The sequence below is a fragment of the Mastigoproctus giganteus genome, chromosome 5 (assembly GCF_048544385.1).
Source record: "Mastigoproctus giganteus isolate SK-2022 chromosome 5, ASM4854438v1, whole genome shotgun sequence".
In the NCBI taxonomy this organism is placed as follows: Eukaryota; Metazoa; Arthropoda; class Arachnida; order Uropygi; family Thelyphonidae; genus Mastigoproctus; species Mastigoproctus giganteus.
The window spans coordinates 140,068,928-140,087,510 of record NC_143579.1 but is presented as its reverse complement, the minus strand read 5'-3'; the positions used below and the strand labels follow the sequence as shown (position 1 = coordinate 140,087,510).

Here is an 18,583-nt window from a genome sequence, read left to right as displayed (position 1 = left end):
TTGTTTGTCTGACATTGGCTCCTTGTTTGTTTTCCTTTCACTATCATTTCTTGCTTGGTAGGAGTTGGAGCGTGCATCCTACAGTGAGGTGACTGAGCGTGAAAGATCTATTAAGTTCTTGTTGAGGTAACTGAGTTCTTTATTAATATTATTGTTTTGATTGGCAAGGCTTGTCTTGAGCTCCTTAATCACTGAGCTTGGGAGGGATTCTGAATTATGTGTATTATCATTTGTGGGAGTTGGAGCTTCGGAATCACTGTGTGTCTGTTCCAGATCCTTGTGGGAAGGGGACAGTAGCACCCTAGGAGAGCCCTGATCACAGGATTTCTTCATCAATTTTATTAGGGTTGTTAAGGTGTTCGGTTAGGAACTCATTCCCATTTTTCAATTGATGAAACCCCTTTTCCACCGTCTGTTTTAATTTGGAAATTTCAGTGTTAAAATGTCTGGTTTGGGCCTGCAGCATGCTTTTGAGTGTCATCCATATATGCTGGATTTTCAACATATTGTTTAGTGCTTCCTCAGTGCCTGAGCCTACATCATCAAAGTCCAGGTCAGGAAATGGGGGTATATAAGAGGTTTGTATTTCCTTTATCGATTGTTTTGGAATTAGGTTTATCTCCGCTGGTATGCAAGTCAGTGAGTTCATAATGTTGGCGCCATCGCAGGTTTTACGCAGATGACTTAACGTTGGCACGCATTTACTACAGGTTTATTATGTAGTAAATGGGATGTAAGGTTTACTGCAGATGAAGCAGGAGATTAAATTGGGTTTTGAATCCAGGCAGTAGTCACTGTTGTTGTTGTTATTTGGTTTTTAGGAGCATTAGCAACTAAGGCCATGTTGCTCCGGGAATATGTGGTGGTCAGTCCCTGACCTTTCCGCATCCTCCGTATTTGGTAGTGACGGGCTCGAACCCCGGTCTAATCAAGAAGCGTGTGCTATGCACTGCTTCTCCTTCCCACCTGGCTACGGAGGCACCCAGGCAGGCAGGCAGTAGTTGCATAAAGTAATATTATGCGAGATGCCATCACCCGAGAAATTAATCCCGCCATCCAACGTTCCGTTAACGTCATTGCATGAGGCTGCCATTTCACCAGGGCGTGTGCTTCCGCACTGGCATCTTGTTTCACAGTTAGTAGCTGCCATCTTCGTTGGCTTTGTAACGTTGCAATGGAGACAAGCGCGTGCAACTAAAATAGTGATAGCTGTTAGAGCGTTATTCCACTTTCTGAGTAATAGTCATGCACTTATTGTGGATTAAAGGTTTCACTTAATTTCTACCGTACAGTTTCTCAGAGGTACTACTTTCTCGTGCATGTTTCCTGGGTGCTCGCTTCCGTGTTGCTTACGTCTTTCACATTAGGCAGCCGCCATGTTGGCAAGCATGTATTGTCGAAAGAGAAACCATCTTAATATATAAGAAAGAAAAACACCTGTTAGAGTGGAGGAGAGTGCCTGTGGATATTCTTTCAGTTCCAGCGTAGGCGGACTGCTTATATAAGACAATTAAAGCACCATTTAATATCAATAAATCACTATTTAGCCAGTACCGAGAACATTGTGACTCCATCCACAGAATCAACAGTGCCACCTACTACTTGCACGTGTTGGCACATTACTCAGGGGTTATTTCTACCCATATGTAGTACTTTACATTTATCAATGTTAAATTTCAATTGTCATTTCTCAGCCCATCTGCCCAATTTGTCTAGATCCTGTTGCAGTAGCATACTGTCATTACTGCCATTAACCACCCTGCTGACCTTTGTATCATCTGCAAACTTGGTGATAATCCTTCATCAATATCATTGATAAATACAGAAAACAACAATCAGCCCAACATCACCCCCCCTGGGGGGACCTCCAATAATAACATCACTCCATGAAAAGCAATTTCCATTGATTATCACTCTCCGTCTTTTCCCACTCAACCATTCCGTTATCCATAAAAGCATTTGGAACACTCCTCCAATTTGTACAGCTGTCTTTTATGTGCAACAGTATCAAATGCTTTCCTGAAATCCAAGTATATGAAATCAGAATTTTTTTTTTTCCCTTTGCATCCAGTTTCTTTGTGGCAGCATTGTAGTAACCAATCAAATTGGTCAAACACGATATAACGAATTATTAGTCAAACAATTATATAACAATGGGATAATCCCTGGGAGGGGTTCCAATAATATCATCAATCCATGAAGAGCAATGTCCATTGATTACCACTCTCTGCCTTCTCCCACTCAACCATCCCTTTATCCATAAGAGCATTTGGAACACTGCTCCAATTTGTACAGCTGTCTTTTATGTGCACCAGTATCAAAAGCTTTCCTGAAATCCAAGTATATGATATCAGAATTATTTTTTGCATCCAGTTTCTTTGTGACCACATCATAGTAACCAATCAAATTGGTCAAACATGATATAACAAATTACATCATTGATCAATCAATTATATAATAAACCCATGCTGTGTTTGAAATATAATTGCAACCTTGTCTAGATCAGGGGTTCTTAATTCTGGGAATCACAGCAAACATTTATAAACGTGATTAAATTAAATATTTATTAGAGAACTATTGAAATTATTATACACCAGTGGTTCTTAAACTGTGGGTTGCGACCTCTCCAGGGATTGCGAAAAAGGATCTGGAGTAACTAATAATTTCATCTTATGAAAAGCGGTCACGGATAAAAAAAGAGTTTAAAACCTGTGGTCTAGATGATCCTACATTACTTCTTTTACCAGTGATTTCATTTTTTTCCATGGAACAGAACTAACAGGTCTGTAATTACTCATGTTACCCATTGATCTGATCCTCCCTTTGGGAATACATTCACACATCTGCAGTCCATGGGGTCCTTTCCTGAATCCAAGGATGTTCTTATTAGGCTAAGGGTTTGCTTACTCCCTTTGCTGACTCCCTTATAACTGGAGAAATCCTATTGACCCCAGGTATTTTCTTACGTTTAACGTCAACAATTTCTCTTCCACTTTCCTTTCAGTTATTACAAAATTATTTAGCTCCATGTTAGAGCTTGATAAACTTCTGGCATCCACTTTCCTATAGAATTCCTCATGTGTGAATGTAGATGCAGAATACTAATTCAGCCTGTCAGCAACCTGAGCAGAATTATCAACAGTCAAACCATCAATATCAAGTGGACAAATCTGATTTATCACCTTCCTTCTAGTGTTTAAATAATAAAAAAGTCTTAGCTGTTTTTCTTTGCATCCTTTATGAAAGATTTCTCATGATCTACCCTCGCTTGCTTGATCTCCTTTCCGACTTGATTACAGTCTAGTTTATAACTATCACAGACTTCTGTTTCACCCGATAATTTATATGCATCCCATGCCCTTTTCTTCTCTGCCACAAGTTTCATCAGTTCCTCTGACATCCATTTAGGCCTATACCTTGAAGAGTATTTCTTATTTGGTATGAAAAGCCTAGCAGCTTTGATGATTAATTCCCTGAATGCTTCCCATTTAGAATTTGCTGATGGTAAAATCATCAGTTGGTCTCATTGTATATAATTTAAAAACTGTGTGAAAGCGCTATAGGAAGCTTTAAAAAAGCAAAAATCCCTCTTTTTACCCTTGATGGTAGTTACATCTTTAAGTAAATCCCAACTCAATAGGACTGTGTTCACTGTCTCCTAGTGGTTCTTTTATCTGCAGATTCTTAATGCATGAACCAACACCACTGTAATTGGATCAAGAGTATTACTCCCTCTTGTTGCCTCTCTAACATGCTGCTATGGAAATGAGTTGAATGACATTTGTGATTTCAACTTGGGTGGAGAAAGGTGGTGTATGACGTGGCCGTCCATCTCGCAATTTAAAGAGAAAGCAGAATTACTTCGTTCTAGGTTACTTCAGAAGAAGTTACTTGAAGCAGGTACTAAAATGATCACAGATTATTGAAAATATCACACAGTGTTTTCAAAATATTTCTTTATGGTAGTATTATTACTGTAAAGATATTAGTGGTATTTTTAACAAACAAAGCATTTGAAACAGAGTTACATGATACTGAAATATCAGCTTACCTATCATTTAAAGCAGTGGTTTTCAACCTTTTTATTTAATAACGGCACCCCAAAAATTTATTTTATTTTGTGGCATCCCTACTCAATCTACTCAATTTTCTGCCTTTTAGATCCGATTCATTCATTCTCTCTCTCTCTCTCTCTCTCTCTCTCTGTGTATATATATATATAATATTAAAATATTATATACATATACATAAAATATAATATTAAAATATTATATTATATACAAAATATTATAACACATAAAAACCAAGGAAGTGAAGCCAGTTGACATCACTGGACAGTGCAGTGTTGAGTCAGTTTGGTGTGACATAAGCATTGGGAGATCAAAATTGAGAGTAGGAGTGTGCTATAGGCCTAATGACTCTGATGAGTATAATAAGGAACTGTACAGGGAAATAGAGTGGGCCAGTAAATCAGAGAGTCTTATAATGGGAGATTTTAATTTCCCAGATATTGACTGGAATTTGGGGGCTGGTTACTCACGCACTAGCAGGGCTTTTGTGGATTTATTGGATGATTGTTTTCTACATCAGCATGTTCGGGAGGCAACTAGAGGGAGTAATACTCTTGATTTGATTATCAGCAGTGATTCTTCATGCATTAAGAATCTGCAGATAAATGAACCACTAGGTGGCAGTGATCACAGTGTGCTGAAGTGGGATTTACTCAAAGAGGTAACTACCATTAGGGGTAAAGGGAAGGGTTATTGCTTCTGTAAAGGCGACTACGATGGACTGAGACAGTATTTAAATTCTATACAGTGGGACCAACTGATGATGTTACCAACAGCAAATTCAAAATGGGAAGCATTCAAGGAACTTATCTTGGAAGCTACTAGGCTTTACATACCAACTAAGAAATATTGTTCAAGGTTTAGGCCAAAATGGATGTCAGATGAACTAATGAGGCATATGGCAGAGAAGAAAAATGCATGGGATACATACAAATTAACACATGACACAGAAGCCTATGATAGATACAAGTTGATATGCAACCAAGTTACAAAGGAGGTTAGGCAGGCGAAGGCAGATTACGAGAAATCCTTGGCAAGGGATGCAAAGAAAAACAGCAAAGAGTTCTTTACTTATGTAAACTCTAGAAGGAAGGGGATGAATCAGATTGGTCCACTTGATATTGATGGGTCAACTGTTGATGATCCTGCTCAGGTAGCTAACAAACTAAATGAATATTTTGCATCGACATTCACACATGAGGAGTTATTCAGCAAGGGGAATGCCAGAGGTGTATTCAACTCTAGCAGTAAGCTACAGAATCTTGAAATAACTGGGAGTAAAGAGGAGAAACTGTTGAAGATAAACACAAGAAAGGCACCAGGGGTGGATGGGATCTATCCAGTTATATTAAAGGAGGCAGCAAAGGAAGTAAGCAAACCCTTAGCCATAATTATGAGAGCTTCCTTGGACTCAGGGGAGGTACCCATAGACTGGAAATGTGCAAATGTGACCCCAATTCACAAAGGAGGATCAAAGGCTGACACAAGTAATTATAGACCTGTGAGCTTAACTTCTGTTCCAGGAAAATTAATGGAGGCACTGGTTAAAGAAGCACTGCAGGATCATTTAGACAAGACTTCAGTTATAGCTCAGACACAGCATGGTTTTGTTAAGGGGAAGTCTTGCCTGACCAACTTGATTGGATACTATGATGCAGTCACAAAAGTACTGGATGCAGGGAATAACTTTGATATTATATACTAGGATCTTAGAAAGGCTTTTGATACTGTTGCACATGGAAGACTGCTACACAAATTGGAGCAGTGTGACATTGGAGGCAAATTGCTGCTATGGATAAAGGGGTGGTTGAGGGGGAGAAGACAGAGAGTGGTAATCAATGGACACTGCTCATCGTGGACTAATGTTATTAGTGGAGTCCCTCAGGGCTCAGTGTTGGGTCCATTATTGTTTTCTGTATTTATAAATGATATTGATGATGGTATATCAAGCTTAATGTCCAAGTTTGCAGACGATACAAAGGTTGGCAGGGTTGTCAAGGACACTACTGACACTATGCTGCTGCAACAGGATCTGGAAAGGTTGAGTAGATGGGCTGAGAGGTGGCAAATGAAGTTTAACATTGACAAATGTAAAGTACTACACAGGGGAAACAGCAACCCCAGAGCAACGTATCAACTCTGTGGTACTACACTGACAGTGGAAGAGAATGAAAGGGACTTGGGGGTGGTTGTGCAGGCAGATATGAAATTCTCTGAGCAGTGCAGACGGGCTGCAAGAGTAGCTCATGGTGTATTGTCAATGATATACAGGAATTTTTCCAGCAGGGATAAGGAGGTGATTATTCCATTGTATAAGGCAATGGTCAGGCCACACCTAGAGTACTGTATACAGGTCTGGAGGCCTCATTTCAAGAAGGATGTAGAGCTGCTGGAACGAGTACAGAGAAGGGCAACAAGATTAGTGAATGGAACAAAGGGGTGCTCTTACGAAGAAAGGCTTAAGTTTTGCAAATTACAGTGTCTGGAGACTAGGCACCAGCGAGGTGATCTGATAGAGGTGTATAAAGCCTTGAATGGTTTAAGCATGCTTAATGCTGATGGGATTCTTCCTCTAGCTCAGAAAAATCACCTGAGAGGGCATAAATTCAAATTGAGGAAAGACAGATGTAGGATAGACGTGCGGAAATTTGCCTTTAGCCAGTGGGTGGTTGGGTGGTGGAACAGACTTCCATCCCTTGTGGTGGAGGTTGATAGCCTAAATAAGTTTACGGCTCAGCTGGACAGGTATTTTGAACGAACAGAGGGGTGAAGTGGAAGTGGGTTTTTTTTTTTTTTTTGGCTGATGCTGCATAAGCTTGCTTTCTTGCATCAAATGCTAATGCTAATGCTAAAATATATATATGTTATATGATAGTTATTGCAATAATATAATTATAAAAATTACATTTCATAATACAAATTATATATATAAAGTATATAATAATTTTATTCTTTATATAGAGGTACTAAGTAAACAATTATAGATCACCACAAAATAAAAAAGATACTGTACACTGTTTTATAATGAAATAAACATATCAATTAAAAAAACATCAATTAAGTTTAAGTAACTTAAACCCAAATCATGTGGCACCCTTGGAATGTTGTTGCAGCACCCTATGGTGCCATGGCACCCTGGTTGAAAACCACTGATTTACAGAAATTGTGCATGGATTTCTTGGAAGGAAGAAAGAAGATAGTTATGAAACATTACTGTAGTGTTATAAAGATATTGGCTGCCGATATTGTCTTTGAAAATTCATTTTCTTCATTTCAATCGCAGTTTTTTTATCCCTCAAAATTTGGAAGATGAAAATTATACAAATGCTTTCATTAGGACATATCCACAATTGAAAAGTGGTCACTGGGATTATGTAAAATTATCATGGGTTTTTCAAGAGGTTAACGACATAACGAAATAATGGAATCACTGAGAAATGTTTTCCCTGGAACACAGACATTAAGCTAACATTTTGTTATTTTTGTTAATTCACTATTAGCATCATGTTTGTATGTAGTGAATTAACAAAAATAGCAAAATGGTATTGTTTTTATCATATCTTATATTGTGAATACCTTCCTAACGAGTTGCCTGGTATTACACAACCTCAGTGGTAGTGGTATCCACTGAGAATAAATAATTAAAAGTCCATTCTATATGTCTGTACAACTGCTTGTAATACTGAACACAGTTAGTAAAGCCAGTAACAATTCTACTCTCATTTTTGTTTTTCCAGTGCTTATGTCTCACCAAACCTATTCAACAATATACTGGCCACCTTGGTCCACTGGATGCATTGCCTCAGATTTTATATGCTTCTTAACTAAGAGCATCACTCCTCTACAGCCTCCTATCCTTTCTGTGCTTTCTGCCACATTATACTCTCCATATTAAAATTCCACCTCATGTGTGACACCATGAGTACTTCAAATTCATTTCTTTATTTCTTATTCAAATTTATTTATCTCTTAGCATTAATGTACATGCCAGTCCACCCTTAATAACCCTTAGACCATGTATGTGCATAACATGAGGACCCCCAGAGGCATTATAATCCTTGGCACCTTGGTTTCCAGGACACTGCATTTTTCAATAGAAGCAGGGTGAGCATTACTTGCATCTCTGCCTCTACCTGCTATCAATCTATTAGTCTGTGTTTTCTGATCAGCAGTTTTCTGATCTTCCTAACCCTGCCTTTACAGCATCATTAAATATTCTTGCACCCCTTCTATTTAAGTGTATCCCACACCTGTAAAACAATCTCTCCTGTTAATAAGTGCAGACTATGCTTAGCACAATTCTACTCTGAGCCATTCACAATCTCTCCAGGGATGAACCAATTGACAAGGCTATCATTATGTACTAACTCCTATTGAATATGTGGGCAGAACTGCAGCCACTTAACAATCCTAATAGGTCTTTTTTTTTCGACATTGACCTGGTACTTGCTAATTAAATTCTCAAAACTCACGCTCATAAGATTGTTACTACCAGTGAGACACAAGAGAGAGGGAGGAAAAAAACCCCTTTTTGTGCACTTGATGATAGTTGCTCTACAAACTACATCACCTACATACTACATACTCTTGGCAGACTACAAACTACATACTCTTGGCAGACATACCCCAATCCTATTCCACACATCCTTTTTGCACAACATATTTCCCAATTTTCTGACAACTGAGTCGCCAACTATAGCTACTTACTGTGGGACCAAGAATCTCTGTTCTGGAGGAAGTCTTGGTGTTATATGATGTTGGAGAATGGGCTTCTGTGTGGGGCTGAGGCTTGATTAGTCGCTCTTTCTCTCTTAATCCTTCTAGAAAATCAAGTCCTTGTACTTCAAGCCCATCAGAACAATGAATTTGAGTTTAACCTCTTTTTGGTCTTTGGAGTTCACAGGAGAACTGCCCTTGAAAGTTCTCCCCCCAAACACAAGTTTTCTTGCTACTTTGAGCTTTGCTTTACTGCTCTAGTCTGAATTTAGAATAAAATCATGCCTCTAGAAGAGGCATGATTTTATTCTAAATTTGATTTTAAGCAAAACAAGAAATAAGAGATATATAAAAGTAATAATACTACACTAATCCCACTTATTTGATGTCAATATAAACTATGCTATTCTAAACTGTGTTATGCACTGTGCGATACAATTACTTTATTAAGTCGCACTTGCATTGCAGTGAATTTATAGTTTCTAGACATTTCTAAAATTATAATTATTTCTAAATCATTATAAAACTGCTGATATTCTGTACACCCCAACAAAACTACATGTCTCTTTAGAGTCAATGGCAGCAGCATTCAAATGACTGTATACTGACACAACATGATAGCACAGAAGACATCTTTGGATTTTTTTAAGTCCAAGAAAGTAAGTAACAAATTCACCAGCTTAAACCACTAAAAACAAATAACTACATTAACTACTAGTTTTAAAGAAAAGTTAATAAGAAGTAATCATTTTTTAAGTTATAAAGAAAATTAATCTTAACAGCTTCCAGAAAATGATACAATGCAAATTAGCCTCAATGGCCCCAACTTTGAATAGGCAATCAGCTTTTACAATTAATGGTGGAATAGGTGAACTGAAGGTGTATTCACTTTATGAATATGAACAAGCAACCAAACTTGTTTTATAATAATTATTTTTATCTGTGCCTTGACATTATTTATGCCTTGACCATTCATTTTCTATTTTATTTTTCATATGATATGTCAAGTAGATCCCACTAGGTTACATTACACCTTTTGAAGTATTTAAGGTGGGTGTTTGAGGATTTATGAATTTTTAAGCTGTAAGAATTTTTTCAAAATCACAGCTTTCTACAAGTAGATCACCTTATTTCAGTCTGTGAACCATTTTTGAAGAGTTTCCTACACTTAAAAAGCATTTTTAAATGAGAGAGAGAGAGAGAGAGAGAGAGAGAGAGAGAGAGGGGGGGGGGAATTTGCAATATAAGAAAAGGGGAGTAAAAGCCTGTACAACCAGTTTTTGGCATTTTACAGATGGCTGGATGGAGTCATCACTGTTGTCTAGTTTACTTGTTTGGGTTGGGTATATAGACCCATATAAATGAGCCATTAAGCTGTTTGTGTTTGATCCTTTTAGTCTCAGAAGAAAAACATTTCAAATGAAGAACAAAAGCAAAGCTACAATTTGATGGTTACTATGATTTCGCTGTTTTGTGCAAAGCCTAAGTAAAAACATTGTTGAATTTTTCAAAATGCACCTATCATCAAATGCTAATAACGAGTCTCCTTATAGTTTTTTTTTTTTTTGTTTGTTTGTTTTAAATCAAAGCATTTACAAAAGGCACAATTTTGATGTTCTGAATATTCCTCATTCTCATTTGGCTCTGCACTTTGAGGAATTCAGTTCTCCTATGAACATTTATATTTCCATATTTTCTCTTAAAACTATTCTTTATGCAGGTCTACCTATTTCAATACAATATCCATAGCAATTAGTAGAATTTCAAACAATGCTGAATTCAGATCATGATATTTTTAGAGATTTGGAAATTAATTATTTACAAAGAAGAAAAAAAGAAACTGGTTTCATACTGCTATTTTTTTTTTTTTTTTTTTTTTTGGGTTTTACACACAATTTTCACCTTGTTTGCAATGAAGATTTGTTTAGATTGATAAAATTTATACAGTAATCAAAATATATATATTAAAAAAATAAATAAATAAAAAAAAACATTTTTCAGATACCAATTTAAACATAAAGGTACTTACGTTCACACTCAACAACATCCAATTTAAACTGCCGTAGGGCTTCTATTGAGATGTATTTAAGATCTTTATGTAATAAAATATTCATTAATGAAAAGGCAATATATTTACACGCTGACATACAAGCTGTCTGGGCAAGTTTGTCCTACAAGAAGGGAAGAAAAAAAAGAAGAGCATATTTCATATATAATAATATAACACTACGTTCAGCAAAATTATGACTGTGGAAATGATACACACGCACTTTCACCATTAGGGTTAAATTTTACAGTGATATTTTTTCCCTCCCTGACTGACACTAAATTCATTATGAGAGAGAGCAAATTGGACTTATTACTTGACCTCCATAGACCAGCCAGTCTTTCAACTTATACTTGATCAGAGAATTTTGTAAATTCCCCAGGGGGGGGTACACTTTCACTTATAGGAATAATATTCCTCTAAGTCAAAAATTAGAGAGTGCACTGCTCACTCAAAACTTGTCACACACACACACTGATTACTCCTAATTTATAGAAAAATGCTTTAGTACATTTATGCATGAATTCTTGTTGCTGCTACATTTGGTTATAGGTTATTCTCCTACACAATAAAGTGCAAAGATCAAACCAGTGTGTGTTACCCTCCCCCCCTCATGGCTGTAATGGGCAATGAAAGATAACTGGTGTGCATAAGCAGTTCAAAGAGTTATGATGGATTCAATAATGAGTGTTCCAAAAAGTGCTTTCCCAAGCTGCTTTAATGACCTTCAACAAAGATGGCAGTGGCTATTGCAAGTAGGAAACTATTTTGAAGAAAAAATAACAACACCTCAAATATTTAATATTTCTTTTTATGCTGTAAGTCCAGAAACATTTGAGCCACAGGCTGTCCATGGGCCTCAATAATCCAAGGTAAATAGAACAAGAACCAACTCAGATTATATGAAATAATAAAATCAAGTGTATTTTAAAATTTATTTATTAAAACAAATAAAAACTTTACCTATAAGAATTATAATAATGTAATTAATGAAAAAATATATGCAAACTAAACAAACACTTTTGTGTTTGTTTAGTTCAGTTGAAAAAAGTTGAAAAAATCTTACACTTTTTTTTTTGTTTTCTATTGAACTAATACTCGACTTGTACTTTAGTTCAATAAAAAACAAAAAAAAAAGTGTAAGATTTTTTCAACTAATGTATAAATTGTTTTTAAAAAATGATATAAAACAGAAATTGGATAAACAATACATTGATTATTAAGAGTATTGTATTAACTTTATTATTAGTATCAATTAACAGTTTCTTTTTATGAGCCTAATTATAATTTTTGAAAGAAAATGAAAGAAAATCTTTCAAAAAGTTGGTAATTAGAAGCCAGCTTTTGTGTCTGCATCATTTGTGTCATTTAATGTAAATGAGGGTGATTTATAACTAATAATTTATAATTTAGTGGAAAATGATGCAAGAAAGCAAGCTTGCATCATTTACCTTCAGTAAAAAAAATATATATATATATAAATAAATAAATCCCCCTCACCTGTCTGATCCCCTCTAATAAATTGCCTAGTTTCTTCTTAAATTTATTCATAGTACCCACTTTCACAACAACAGATGGAAGTTTGTTCCAACAATCAACTAACTGCGGCTTAAAAGCAAATTTCCACACCTCTATTCTGAAACCATCCTTTCTCAATTTAAATTTATGTAACCTCATGCGTGGTGTCTGAGCAAGAGGAACAATGCCATTAGTATTTAGCTTACTGAATCTGCTGAAAACCTTAAACCACTCAAAGATATCTCCTCGCAGGTGCCTAGTTTCCAGACATTGCAATTTGAAGGACTGAAGCTTTTCTCAGTAAGACCATCCTTTTTTTTCTCCTCCCTAATATTGTTACCCCCACCTTTCCAAGAAATGAATGTCCTTCCTAAAATGCAGCTTACAGACCTGTAGGCAAACTGAAGATGTGGTCTGACCATTCCCTTATACAACAGGATAATCACCTTATCCCTGGAAAAACCCCTGTATATCATTGACAAAAAACAATGAGCTGTCCATAAGTCTATGGGCTGTCCCGGCAACTGTGTGTCTGACAGTGCAATTACCGCAAGGTTGTTTTTTTTTTTTTTTTTGTTCTCCACTACACTCAGCTCAGTGGTGTACGGTTGATATACAGAGTGTTTCAAAAGTGATGGTGAATAATTTAAAGGTGAACTGTACAGACTACAATGTGCAAAAAAGCCTAGTAAACATGGGTCCTTAAATGAATCATTTTAGAAATATTGCACATTTCTAGTTTGGATCCACAACTGACTTATTTGTTTAGGTTAGGTTAAGTTATGCTCATTCTCTCTGTTTCCCCTCTCTCTCAATGCTGTGAGACATAGCAGGCATACTAGTTGTCAAAGGATAGTCAACATGGAAAGAGGTTACAGCAATGAAGAGTATGCAGACATGCACTTCATGTATGGTAAAGCCAACAGCAGTGCACTTGAGGCTGCACGTTGGTACCAAAAAGCATTTCCCCACCAAAGGCAGCCCAACAAGTGCTCATTCATCAGGGTACATCAATGCCTTAGAGTTTGTTATTTGGTTTTTTAGGAGAATTAGCTTGTTATTGTTATTTGGTTTTTAGGAGCATTAGCAACTAAGGCCATATTGCTCCGGGGATATGCGGTGGCCTGACCTTTCTGCATCATCTGTATTTGGTGGTTACAGGCTCGAACTCCGGTCTAATCAAGAAGCACGTGCTTCACACTGCTGCTCCTGCCCACCTGGCTATGGAGGCACCAAAATGCCTTAGAGAACATGGGCACTTCGCAAATGGAGTACAAGCAGGTAGGCCCAGAAGAATAACCTGAGTTGAGGAAAGGGTGTTAGAAAGAATCTCTGTAAAATCCTGTGTTGAAACCAAAAATTAAAAATGTATTATCTTATGTTCAATAAAACCACCCTTAGCAAAGGATTCACAGCATTTTGCTAAACTAGTGCTCCCATAGTCAGTGGCGGATCTTAACAGAAAATGTGCATTATCTCGAAAATGGTTCATTTGCGACCCGAAATTCACTGGGACTTTTTTTCTTATTTTAGTTTGTACTTTTCACCATCATTTATTGACCTTCATTTTTGAAACACCCTGTATTATTTCTTGGATAATTGATACCCATATGCAGTATCTTGCATTTGTCAATGTTAAACTTCAATAGCTACTTCTCAACATTGAACCATCTGCCCAATCTTTATAGATCTTATTGCTGTAGTATATTGTCATTAACCACCCAGCCAACCTTTGTATCATCTGCAAAATTAGACATTAAGCATGATATACTTTCATCCATATCATTAATAAATACTTAAAACAACAATGATCCAGCACTTAGTGATAGAAACAGACTTAGAAAAAGTCTGAAGACATCACTGCTGCTGTACTGCTGATTCTGTTTTAGAACTATCAATGTATATTTGATATTATTGTGAATTCGTAAATGAGTGGGCTATATGTATTTGTCTATATTCTTGAAAGACAAATACTGAAGTAAGAATAGAGGTAAAAAATAGTTTCAAAATTGTTGAAAATAGTCATTACAGAGAGTTGCATGTCTGGACCATGGATGCATAGGCATTTGTTTCTTGGTACAGAAATGCCTATTGTTGTCTAGTTTTATATTGAACCTATTTACTAGCTCCTGTAATCAAAGTCCTGCAGGTCTGTTTTAATTATGTTTACTTGCATAATGACTGCTCAACTGGTTATCAATGGACAGTCAGATGAGATGGACTGCAAGGTTCTGAAATTTTGCTTCATAATTGAATAGTAGCATTTCCGTCCTGAGGTGATGTGGGGGAGGTATATTTGCTTCTGCATATAGGCTTTGAACTGGAGAAGTCCCAAGAGCTATCTCAAGCACACTGTGATGAACAGCGTTGAGCTTTACAAGAACAATTTTCCTAGCAGAGATTCATATATGTTGAAAATATAATCTGATTTGATTTGATTTTTGTTTTTTATGGCACAAAAATATTGAAGGTTATAATGCACCAGGAAGAAACCTTGATCTAAATGAGACTTAATTAGCATATAAGTGAAGCAGGGTACACCACATCATGACAGAAACATTTCTGAGGATATTTAGTTTTTTCAAACATGAAAACAGATATTATTATTAAGTGAAATAAGGTGATTTTTCAACCATAATTTGGGTTAAAGACAGTCAGTGTTCTTTACAGAAGTGGATAACAGAAGACTCATATAGCAAGTCTCATTTACTTTTGTGGATGACTGTTTTTCACACGAGCATGACAGGTAATGAGAGAAAGCAATACTCTTTATGCAGTTATCAGCATGGCCTCTTTGTGCATTAAGAAACTTTTTCTTCCTTCTCTTTTTTTTTTTGTTTAATAAAAACCCCAAACATGAAAGGTATTAGAATATATAGTACTTGGAACCATTTCACATGAACAACACAACCCAACACCACACTGCACAGACATATTCCTTACTTCACCGATCAGCTTTTCTAGATACAGTACCTATACATTAGCATTAGCATTAGTAGAGGTATTTGATGCAAGAAAGCAAGCTTATGCAGCATCAGCCAAAAAAAAAAAAAAAAACCCCACTTCCACTTCACCCCTCTGTTCGTTCAAAATACCTGTCCAGCTAAGCCTTAAACTTATTTAGGCTATCAACCTCCACCACAAGGGATGGAAGTCTGTTCCACCAACCAACCACCCGCTGGCTAAAGGCAAATTTCCGCACGTCTATCCTACATCTGTCTTTCCTCAATTTGAATTTATGCCCTCTCAGGTGATTTTTCTGAGCTAGAGGAAGAATCCCATCAGCATTGAGCATGCTTAAACCATTCAAGGCTTTATACACCTCTATCAGATCACCTCGCTGGTGCCTAGTCTCCAGACACTGTAATTTGCAAAACTTAAGCCTTTCTTCGTAAGAGCACCCCTTTGTTCCATTCACTAATCTTGTTGCCCTTCTCTGTACTCGTTCCAGCAGCTCTACATCCTTCTTGAAATGAGGCCTCCAGACCTGTATACAGTACTCTAGGTGTGGCCTGACCATCGCCTTATACAAGGGAATAATCACCTCCTTATCCCTGCTGGAAAAATTCCTGTATATCATTGACAATACTCCATGAGCTACTCTTGCAGCCCGTCTGCACTGTTCAGAGAACTTCATATCTGCCTGCACAACCACCCCCAAGTCCCTTTCATTCTCTACCACTGTCAGTGTAGTACCACAGAGTTGATACGTTGCTCTGGGGTTGCTGTTTCCCATGTGTAGTACTTTACATTTATCAATGTTAAACTTCATTTGCCACCTCACAGCCCATCTGCTCAACCTTTCCAGATCCTGTTGCAGCAGCATAGTGTCAGTAGTGTCCTTGACAACCCTGCCAACCTTTGTATCGTCTGCAAACTTGGACATTAAGCCCGATATACCATCATCAATATCATTTATAAATACAGAAAACAATAATGGACCCAACACTGAGCCCTGAGGGACTCCACTAATAACTTCAGTCCACGATGAGCAGTGTCCATTGATTACCACTCTCTGTCTTCTCCCCCTCAACCACCCCTTTATCCATAGCAGCAATTTGCCTCCAATGTCACACTGCTCCAATTTGTGTAGCAGTCTTCCATGTGCAACAGTATCAAAAGCCTTTCTAAGATCCAAGTATATAATATCAAAGTTATTCCCTGCATCCAGTTCTTTTGTGACTGCATCATAGTATCCAATCAAGTTGGTCAGGCAAGACTTCCCCTTAACAAAACCATGCTGTGTCTGAGCTATAACTGAAGTCTTGTCTAAATGATCCTGCAGTGCTTCTTTAACCAGTGCCTCCATTAATTTTCCTGGAACAGAAGTTAAGCTCACAGGTCTATAATTACTTGTGTCAGCCTTTGATCCTCCTTTGTGAATTGGGGTCACATTTGCACATTTCCAGTCTATGGGTACCTCCCCTGAGTCCAAGGAAGCTCTCATAATTATGGCTAAGGGTTTGCTTACTTCCTTTGCTGCCTCCTTTAATATAACTGGATAGATCCCATCCACCCCGGGTGCCTTTCTTGTGTTTATCTTCAACAGTTTCTCCTCCACTTTACTCCCAGTTATTTCAAGATTCTGTAGCTTACTGCTAGAGTTGAATACACCTCTGGCATTCCCCTCGCTGAATAACTCCTCATGTGTGAATGTCGATGCAAAATACTCATTTAGTTTGTTAGCTACCTGAGCAGGATCATCAACAGTTGACCCATCAATATCAAGTGGACCAATCTGATTCATCCCCTTCCTTCTAGAGTTTACATAAGTAAAGAACTCTTTGCTGTTTTTCTTTGCATCCCTTGCCAAGGATTTCTCGTAATCTGCCTTCGCCTGCCTAACCTCCTTTGTAACTTGGTTGCATATCAACTTGTATCTATCATAGGCTTCTGTGTCACGTGTTAATTTGTATGTATCCCATGCATTTTTCTTCTCTGCCATATGCCTCATTAGTTCATCTGACATCCATTTTGGCCTAAACCTTGAACAATATTTCTTAGTTGGTATGTAAAGCCTAGTAGCTTCCAAGATAAGTTCTTTGAATGCTTCCCATTTTGAATTTGCTGTTGGTAACATCATCAGTTGGTCCCACTGTATAGAATTTAAATACTGTCTCAGTCCATCGTAGTCGCCTTTACGGAAGCAATAACCCTTCCCTTTACCCCTAATGGTAGTTACCTCTTTGAGTAAATCCCACTTCAGCACACTGATCACTGCCACCTAGTGGTTCATTTATCTGCAGATTCTTAATGCATGAAGAATCACTGCTGATAATCAAATCAAGAGTATTACTCCCTCTAGTTGCCTCCCGAACATGCTGATGTAGAAAACAATCATCCAATAAATCCACAAAAGTCCTGCTAGTGTGTGAGTAACCAGCCCACAAATTCCAGTCAATATCTGGGAAATTAAAATCTCCCATTATAAGACACTCTGATTTACTGGCCCACTCTATTTCCCTGTACAGTTCCTTATTATACTCATCAGAGTCATTAGGCCTATAGCACACTCCTACTCTCAATTTTGATCTCCCAATGTTTATGTCACACCAAACTGACTCCACACTGCACTGTCCAGCGATGTCGACTGGCTTCACTTCCTCGGTTTTTATGTGTTTCTTAACTAATAACATAACCCCTCCTCCCTTCCTATCCTGTCTATCCTTTCTGTAGACGTTGTACTCCCCAATTTGCAGTTCTGCATCCCTTATATCTGTGTGACACCACGTCTCTGATATCCCAACAATATCTGCCTTCGATGTTTTGAGCAATACCTCAAATTCATCAAATTTATTTACATGGTGGTACTTCAGGAGACTAGCTCAGGACAGCCTTCGAAAAAAAAAAAAAAAAAGTACTGTTTATTGCCTGAAAAGTCAGAAGATAATTGTTCATATTACAACTGAATTTCTGCAGACTAATTTTCAGGAAATAGATGTAAAGGAAGATTGTTCCAGAGAACACAATTTGAAGGGATAAATAAAGAAAAAGAAAAGCTAGTTCTATCAGTTTGAATTTGGACAATTCTTTCAGACTGATTTGGATGAGAGAGAGGAGAATTATAGATGTCAATTCAGTAGAAGAGAGCCCATAAAAGTATCATGAAGCAGAGACAGAACATCTATGAGATAGACAGTGGAGAGACTTTGTAAGAGGTTGATCATTAATTAACATAACTGCCCTCTGGAGTATGGAAGACAGACAGGTTTTGGATGCACCATCCCAGCTG

At 37.3% G+C, this 18,583-nt stretch overlaps 1 protein-coding gene across 2 annotated transcripts in view; it reads right to left on the bottom strand.

The window, feature by feature from the left end:
* Sec15 (exocyst complex component Sec15) overlaps positions 1-18,583 on the bottom strand; it is a 654,019-nt gene that overhangs the window by 95,312 nt on the left and 540,124 nt on the right. For both annotated transcript variants that reach the window (XR_016546976.1, XM_090374206.1), the window contains exon 17: positions 10,816-10,957. Coding sequence is in view for 1 of the 2 variants with exons in the window: in XM_090374206.1 (XP_090230332.1) it covers positions 10,816-10,957 (142 nt within the window). In the remaining variant the exon portion in view is untranslated. The remainder of the gene's footprint in view (positions 1-10,815; positions 10,958-18,583) is intronic.